The 8973-nt window shown below is 43.7% G+C and overlaps 3 protein-coding genes across 3 annotated transcripts; 1 reads left to right on the forward strand and 2 right to left on the reverse strand.

Annotated features, from left to right (window-relative positions):
- Nucleotides 1-166: 166 nt before the first annotated feature.
- EAE97_000472 (uncharacterized protein) lies at nt 167-1354 on the reverse strand (the record flags this gene model as incomplete). The annotated part of the gene is made up of 3 exons (XM_038870982.1): nt 167-418; nt 476-1167; nt 1234-1354. 3 exons carry the CDS (start codon nt 1352-1354, stop codon nt 167-169), a joined length of 1065 nt encoding a protein of 354 aa, XP_038738343.1.
- An 871-nt stretch (nt 1355-2225) lies between these two features.
- On the forward strand, nt 2226-4558 carry EAE97_000473 (uncharacterized protein; the record flags this gene model as incomplete). Its single annotated transcript, XM_038870983.1, has 2 exons — nt 2226-2391; nt 2445-4558. 2 exons carry the CDS (start codon nt 2226-2228, stop codon nt 4556-4558), a joined length of 2280 nt encoding a protein of 759 aa, XP_038738344.1.
- A 288-nt stretch (nt 4559-4846) lies between these two features.
- EAE97_000474 (uncharacterized protein) lies at nt 4847-8709 on the reverse strand. The gene is made up of 4 exons (XM_038870984.1): nt 8355-8709; nt 6403-7880; nt 5484-6351; nt 4847-5426 (listed from the first exon to the last, which is right to left on the reverse strand). The coding sequence occupies exons 2-4, from the start codon at nt 7538-7540 to the stop codon at nt 5252-5254; spliced, it is 2181 nt and encodes a 726-aa protein (XP_038738345.1). The 5' UTR covers nt 7541-7880; nt 8355-8709; the 3' UTR covers nt 4847-5251.
- Nucleotides 8710-8973: the final 264 nt, after the last annotated feature.

Raw genomic sequence — 8973 nt, forward strand, 5'->3', positions numbered from 1 at the left:
CACATCCTGCTTGGTGTAGCACATTGTTGTGGTGAGTGTCAATCTCCTTCCACCCACTGCCATTCTTGTCGTCAAAGCTTTTGAAAAAGGCTACTAGCTCAGCATCAGACAGCGTTTGAATGGCGTGCTTTAGTGGAAATCTTTGCTTCAATTTTTCCAGCCTCTTCTATGCGGCTTCATCGAAAGAGTTCATTGATGAAGTTTCAACGATATCCTCGTCGTCGGGTATCTCCAGTTCCTCGTCAACTCTTGGTGGATCATAATCGGCGTGGACGTTGATAGAATGGGCCTTATGCTTTGGATCTACTGAAAAGCCAAAATAACTTGAAGAGCCAATGCGGCGGAAACCAAGAGAGCGATAAAATGCAATAGCGGAGTCGAGAGCTTGACGTTTTGTGGCGCGCCTCTCGCGGTTAGACTTGTCATAGGCTTCCTCGGAACAATCATCAACAATTCAATTAGGTTTCGCGATTACATGGAGTCTCCGAAAATGATGTGCCTGCGCCTGTGATTTTTGAATCAGCGCCTTGACCATAGCTCGACCCAACCCCTTGCGACGAAACCTCTTGTCAGTGATTTCAATTTCTTCCAACAAAACCAACGGGCCGACGTCCATCTCAGCTCCCCATGCACCAGTACCTCGTTGTATTACGTGATCCTCAAACTTGCGAAGTAGACAGCCGAATTTAATGAAAAGTTCATTGGCCATCTCTTCCATCTTACAACTTGGTGATTCCATCATGTTCAAGAAATTGGATTTGATTCCCTGCCGATGAATATATCTACTAACAGCACGGCCAACCCAGCCACCTTTGTGGGAGCACTCAACACGAATGTTATCCAGCCATTTATTATCTTGTTCAGCTTTGGTGACGTGGATCGAAAGCATGCATTGCGCTTTCGTGCCTTTCAAAATGTGAACTTTCGTTTCGATATTTTTGGGTGAATAGTCGTCATCGTCATCACCAGACTCGTATTTGCATTTATCATCTAAGTCGTAATCGCATTCACGATATTCTTCGAAATCGTCGTGGGTTTCTTCATCAAACTCATCGAAGACCAACTCTGATACCAGCGAGGAAGTAAATGGTGAAGCAGAGTGGTCGGCTGTCAGGTCTATAATTGTTTTCTCGCTGTTCACAGGCGATACATCTTCTTCTGTGGAAGCTATAAGATAAGCAAGTCAGTTAAAACTCCGGGACAAAGCACAACGATAACTGAATTGCAGCTTACAAATCTTCTCAGAACGATCAATCTTTGTTTTCTTGGATACGTTAGATGGCTTCAAATGCGAAGCAGGATTTTCACCGCCAGCCTTTCGCTTTTCATGAGCTTTTGTCGGAAAATCCGCCATGATTGATGGTTATGGAGGATGTCTTGTAGTTTGTTGAAATTTGAATGCGACAAGTTTGAAAGAGTTCTTTTCAGGATTTTATATCTGCAGGAAACTGTACCTTGAACTTGAAACGCTAGTTTGTCAAGCACAACGGAAAGAGATTCGAGAAAGCCACTAGAGTGAGTGAATATTTGAAAAGACATGTATGAAACTCACTGTATTGGGTAGATACCGTATAGTGTCAACGCCAGGTCCTGTGATTTGGGGGTAAACGTCCATCGTAGATGTTTGCCAATGTACGGAAAGCGGCATGTATCATCGAAAGAACTTCAACAAAGAAGAGTTAAAGGGGTACAGCAAGTGCAACATACCCGCACTACTATGCCATACAAAGTACCAAGCATGAGCTTTACTGCAGCAGCTTCTATACGTCTGCTAAGCAAATGAGTCCCCAGAGGTTTAACATGTGTGACTTCATTGAGTGGCTCTCAACCAGAGTGACAAGTTCCCAATTTTCTGCTTCAGAAAAGATGATAATTCTCGGGCTTTATTGTTGTAAAATGAGATCGAATAATGATAATGCCCCAGACTAGGTAGATGCACATGAGTATGAATTTTTTTTGAAGGATACCTACTACGTAATACTGAGAACCGTTCCGTACGGCGCTTCATTGCTTGCACGTGCTTGCTATGGTTCTTGCCTATTATGGATAGGTGCTGGTAGTGAAGCTTGAGGCATTAACACTTCACCATCAACTTTGAACTTCCAAATTCTCGAGCTTCTTTTTAATCGATAACAACAGATTGTCACTTCAACTCAAGTGGTGTAGTGTATTCTTAGAATTCTATGATCTGAAAGAGAAGGCAAAACTTCATATCTATATTCATTATGACCGACTCATCGATTGCGGTTCCTCGAAAGCGCAAGTCTGATGCGGAAATCGATACGTCTACAGAATTATCGGCTGCTGTTGATGGTCTCACAGTCACAAACACACTGGCAAATAAATCTAAGATAGTCGAAGGTGTAAATGTCTTGGTATCTGATGACTTGAGTAAGTTGGGATGTACAGATTCAAACAGCTCTCAAGTACTAAGTTTCTCGCAGTTTCCACAAATGGAAGCGAGGTCGATGTTAATCACAACTATCATCAGCCTACTGTTTCTGATGCCGAAGAGTCAAATGTTGGAACGTCTGAAGAATTTTCAGAGGATGGGTTTGATGGCGAGAATGATAGACTTCAAGATGAATACTCGTATGAAGATGAAGATGAAGATTCGGAGGTTCGTGAGTATGGAGTCGAGGAGCGCGAAATTACTATCCAGAAAGATGGTACGGAGAAAGTAGTCAAGTTGAGACTCTTTGTGACGAAGGGCGAAGAGTTTGCAGATTGGCTTCACATGATTCATGTCCACTGTATCGTCGATGGCAAACAAATTGGCCATGCCTTCGGTCAATACATCTGCCGGGAAGAAATCAGAAGGAACTTTTGGAGCGATATGGAAGCCCCAAGCAGAGAGTTATCTTTAATTGCATTCGAGCTCTTCGATCGTTATGGATACCTCAATGGTCACCTCAAAAATCATTGTGTGCAAAAGGGTACAGGTGTATGGGGAAGCGAGTTGGATTTTGGCTCACTATTTATACTGGAGCATATCGAGGTGACTGAAAGAGAATACAGACGAAAAGGATTGGGACAAGCCATGGTTGGTGGCCTCATCAATAAGGCAGAAGGACTACTACACAAGCCATCCCCTCCAAGTACTCTGGAAGACAAAATGTACGAAGAAATGCTCTGGTTTGGACGAAATAAGGAAAGAGAGCGTCGTGCGAAAATCCACACAATTTCGATGCCTGGTTGTCTCCGCCATGACGTCGAACCTCAGTGTGAAGGTAAATTTGAACTCGAACAGCGTGAGATCAATTCTCGAGCTTTCGATTCTGCTATACTATTTCATCGTTCCCTTGGCTTTCGAAGAATTGGCGCATCGAGCTGTTTTGGTCTATCATGCGACCCCAACCACAAGTCTCATTCACTCTCAATCCAGGATGACTTCGATCCACCAAAGCCACCATCAACACCTGCAGAAGAACAGGAGGCGATAATAATCACAATGCCCGGTGAAGAAGAAAGCGTTCATGCATCTGCTTACAGAAAGGAACTGGAAGAAAAGAGACTAAAGAAATTGAAGGAGAAATTGACACCCTTAAACTTTGCGGCCATTTCTCTTCCTGACATTGAACTCATAAAGTTCTACAAGACATTCCATGCCAAAGATGAAAATGAGTGGAAGCAAGTTGACAATCGCAACAACACCTTGCTACATATCACGGCATGCCAGTTCAAACCCCAAAGCGTAAAGTGGCTAATGGATAATGTGAACGACAAGCAGTTCTTGACATCGGCTCGCAACATCGATGGATATACCCCTCTTGAAGCATTACAGCATAAACTCGACATCATCAGAACACGACGCGAACATGGAATGATGACACTCGTCATCTCAGATAACTTTGCTGGCTTTACTTCCGACGCTACCAGCTGCCAGTTTGTGCTACTGACTGGATCGACGCCTACAAATCCATCGGATACTCGGCTCTTACTACAGCTTAAATGTGGATGCACCTGCGGAGAATGCGTCGGAGGCTTTCTATCGCCGCGCATGAAGCTGGCACTTCTTTTCCAAGCCGAAACAAATTATGACAGTCTGAATGATTCGATCCACATGAGTCTCGGAGATGACGGCGTTGATTGGTTATGGTTGCAAGAAGGCCTCATCGAACACGTTCATCCGAATCTCCAGCAAAACTTCAAGACAAACAGATCACTCCGTCAAGGTTTCGCTAATATGTTCAATTTTATTGCGATGTGCTTGAAAGCCAACAAGCCACCCACGAGAAAAAATGTTCTGAAAGTATGCGAAGAAACGAGGGAATGGCCACCCGTAACCAGCAACTATCTTCAATGGGGCGGCACGCTTGAGAACAAGGTCGAAGCAGTATTAGAAAAGGTATTCAAATATGCACACGACCAGAATGAGATTTTTGGCGATGGCGAGTTTATGAGCTGTTTGGAGGAAGATATTGAGCAATTGAAGATATGCAGGAATGACCACGAATATGGATTCGTGGCTAAATGTTGTGGCTTGCCAACACGTAACACGAATCCATCGGGAAGACTGGAGGGTATGTTCCAGAGAATGTTTTCGGGTATGCAGTAATTGTGCTAAATGGGTTCGTGCGGTATTAATGGATGGTTGAATGTGTATGGCTAGGTACTATTGCATGTGCTTTTAATGTTGCGATTTGTGCTTAGCTGGCTAGCTTCTATGAGAAAGAATTAAAACCTCTCAAAAGAATCATATACCTTGATATCATTGCTCTTGAATATTAAGATTTTTACTGTAAATTCATGGGCCGACTACCCATCCACCTTGAGAGTCTGAATAAATACGAGTTTGACACAATGAAAAAGGGCTAATTCATCTTTTCCAAATGAGAATCTTGAAAGCGATCTTTTGTATGTATAATTAATTGGGCCACTTATTAAGCTACTCACTATCTCATTCCGATTTCCATGCCGTGTTTCGCATTCCTCATTCACGAGGAAGAAAAGATTCGCTAAAGAGTGGTGTGTTGAATACTTAGTATTCTTTCGCAAATTCCTGGTCACGGATTCCCAAGCCATAATTGCAATCGCCACCCGATGTCCCATATCTTCAATTCCATCCCGATTCCATAAACGCCGAGCTCTCCTAACAAAATTTCGAGAGTTAATGCCGCCTTGGCAGGTACAATAGAAGTGCATGTATGTGCATCGCATCACTCCAGCAATCAAAACAGAGAAAGAGCAAAAAAGAGCAAACTCAGCCAAACGCCACCTGCCTTAAATTAAAATCAGATCGTCTACTTAATTAGTCAATCTTCGCACTGGCCAAAGATTTGACTAGTGGATTGGTAAGATTGTTTGCGAGACGTATGTGAGGAGTACGCTTCTGCTTGTTATGTTTTCGTAAACGTTTCCGAGCAACCATGACGGGGACTGATGATTTTGTAACCAGATAATTAGAGAATGATCCCAAAATAACACTGCCCATCATTAGCTTTCGGTTTTCTTGAAGATTGTTGATAGAATTGGAAACGTACCCCTTCAAAGCACTTCTCCCACGGCTCCCCAATATAACTAGGGTTGGGTTGACGTAGTCAATCACTTCGGTGATCAAGTGCTTCGGATTTTTACAATGAAGAACTTCGATATTGACTTGTACTTGCAGCTTTGTCTTCCTTAAAAGATCCGATACTCTATCCGTGATGTCTTCTACGGCTCGGAATCGATCCTGTTCGGCTTTGCTTCTCGAGTCTCTCCCCATTGGACTGGCCGCTCTACTGCCCGGATCTAATCTGAAGCTGTGATTTAGTTGACCCGGTCCTAGACTAGGCGTCAGTAAGGGGGTATTGGCACGAGATGCTCTAGCAGATCTTTGAGCCGAAGCAATAGCAGATATTTGTTGCTTGATCTGGGCATCATCACCGCTGTTGTCAGGAGTTATAATTCCAAGCTCTTCATCAACACAATAGATTGCAAGCATTGTATCGCCATCCCTCAATACTGTCCCAATAGTCCATTCCAAAGCATGTGCTGCCTCATCACTGAGATCCGTTGCGACAAGATACTTCCTGGTACGGCGTTGGTTCTCGCGGGCTTCTTGTTGAACCTTCTTGAAATCTCCACGGTGTATTGTACGTACGCAGCGTGATGTCGTTGGGGTAGATCTTATTGCAGTCATGGTCAGTGAAAGACTTTGAGCCTTTTTAACGTCGCCGCAATCTGCTTCAGTATCTGAATCATGTGGACTAGGTTCACCAGAGCCGTCCGGATCGAAGCTCGTATGCGGATGTACCACGGGCTTATTTGGTTTGTGTCCAGCAGGTCCTGTCAAGGTGATTTCTGGGTCAAGAAGTGATTTGACTTTGTACTTCTCATTCAAAGCTTCCTTGGCCACGACATCTTGTCCTATATAAAATGTGAGTTTCTGACACCGTATTGAGGGTATGTTATACGTACGTTCTGCCTCAGCAGCAGCCATTTGACTTAAAGGTGTTCTTGGACCTTTCGCTTGCCCCATTCCCAAAGTTGTGCTTTCTCGCTCGGAATCGTCTCCATCTACACTTCTCGCCTTCTTTCTGCGCCCTCTGGGACCTTCATCGTCCGATTCATCCGTACTGTCAACGACGCTTTCCTCGCCTTCCATTGGCACATAGTCTTTCTTCAGTCGAGGTCCATTAATGTCGAAATATTCATTATCTGGCCGATTTTGCCTGCTCTTTTGACTTAACATGGATAATTCACCGTTCGATCGCGCAAGGTTGGCATCCGACAATCGTTGATAAGCACTGTTGACGTCTATAACTTTGCCATTGTCCAAAACGGCATATTTCGAAGGATCTGCGGGAACTGGGGAACTAGAACGTGGGGAAAACCGATTGTGAGGCGACTTTGATTTCGCCGCAATGCCACTAGCACTTCCGATTGAATTGTGTCTTTCCCTATCACGCCCGCCTCCAAAGCCGCTAAGATCTACGCCTGATCTTACTACCTCTGCCATTGAATTCGTAATCCTCTTTCCTGCTTGCGTGTTGCGTTTCGGGACCGAAGGACCGCCTGGGTTACTTGGTAGATAGCCAGAGAATTGATATTCGTTAGGGTCGACCCTGGTGATTGCTCTAGGTCCAAATTCGATGGTAGATTTTGCTGCTGCATCTGACGAGCTCCTCGATTGTCTACCATTTTTGGCATGCGTCTTGTGATTTATCGCTGTCGGGGAAGTCTGCGCACTTCTAGAACCAGATGCTGTGGGCGCAGTAGAAGAAACATCAAGCATACTTCGTACGGCAGGCGACGTTGTCAATGGTGTTTTAACATCCAGCATACTTCGAACTGGGGCAGTGGTTCCTGTGCTTGTGCCACCAATAGATGAATGTCGAGTTTTCGCTGGAGCGCTATCAATATCTAACATACTGCGGACAGGAGACCTGGCCATATTCGCAAATGGTGATAAACTTCTCCCGCCACCAGGTCGATGCCCCGAACCGGTGGAGCTCACCGAGCCTCTGGGTCTAGCATTGGTCGAATGCAATAATGCGAGCACCTCCTGTCTCTCCTGCTCTGCTGCCGATTCCTGCGATATGTTTTTGTTCGCCATATTTAATGATTCTAATGGATTCAATCGAATTTGCTATTCTGCAGATGCTCGAGAAGCGGCAGACAATAAATCTTATTGTATCGGTGTTATTCTTCGAGGGTTCCGTCGGCGATGTAATGAAGCTCACTAGGTACTCGGTAGGAAGGGCAAGATTCGAAGAAGGCAAGAGCAACGAATGCTCATAGATTTGAGACTAGCCGTTTAGAAACTTTCTTGATGACCAAGGAAGTTTTTGATACTGCATTGTGGTTGTTGGAATGATCTTTGGGTTCGCACTCAGGACATTGCTTTTAGCCCCGGTCGTTGGTACGTGTGATATGAAGGATAGTATAGAAATGTTCTGCAGTGATGGGAAGATTGTTAGAAAGTGGTGAATGCATCAACTGATCTATTGAAAAGCAGTGTTCCTTGAGAGAAGATAATCTTGCAGATTGAAAGATGTTGTGTATTATATATTGTATTGTATTGTATTGTACTGGGTTGGGTTGGATAGGATAGGATTGGATTGGAATGGAATGGATTGTGTGTGTAGGGGTTGAGTTTGAGTTGAAGGTGGAGAATCGATGTTGTGTTATTTTTATTCCTAGTACATGGTATGGTATGATATGGGATGGGATGGTATTTGGGGAATGGGGGGGGGGGGTCTGTGTATGGGCGTATGGCTGTGTATGGCTTGTATGGGGATTATAAGTATGAATTGTTGGAGCCTTTTCGTATTAAAAGTCCTAGATGTTCAATAAAAGAGGGACGGCAAACTAGTAATAATATGGAATAAAATAAACGGTACGGAGTAGGTAAGGAATATGTACTGTACCTAATAATAAAGATAATAATGATAATAATAATCAAACTAACAAAGAATTGACACGTGCACCCGCCTATCAAGTGAAGAATGAATGGTCTTTTTCTTTTCTTTTCTTTTCTCCTCTCCTCTCCTCTCCTCTTTCTGTTTGAGGTGAAGGAGGCGAACTTGGATATGAGTGAGTGAGTGAAAAGATAGTGCCGGTACCTAGATGGGAAGCTGGATGGAAAAATGTATACAGAACAGAGTATGGATGTTCCAGATATTGAATGATCTTCCCAATTCCGAGTCTTCAATTGGGAAAAGGGGGCGAAATACGAATTGAATTGTCTTTTAAATTCAAAGGGAGATCAAAAAATGAATCAGAATAAGAAAAAAAATTGAGATATCGGATCTTACAAAAAAAATCAAAAATCAAAAATCAAAAAGAATAACTACAATAATATATAAATTTCGTACGTGAAGCTATACCCTATCCTTCTCTAGCTGCAGACCAGTAAAGGCGGGGGAGGATGATCTTACAAAGCGGCCCAAACCGTAGCGGGCGGAAATCCAAAATGGGTGGTAGAGAGGTGGTAGAGAGGTGGCCATGGGTGGTAGATAGTAAGATTCAAGTAGTAGTAACAATAAT

The sequence above is a fragment of the Botrytis byssoidea genome (genome assembly GCF_014898295.1).
Source record: "Botrytis byssoidea strain MUCL 94 chromosome Unknown BBYS_001, whole genome shotgun sequence".
NCBI classification, from domain to species: domain Eukaryota; kingdom Fungi; phylum Ascomycota; class Leotiomycetes; order Helotiales; family Sclerotiniaceae; genus Botrytis; species Botrytis byssoidea.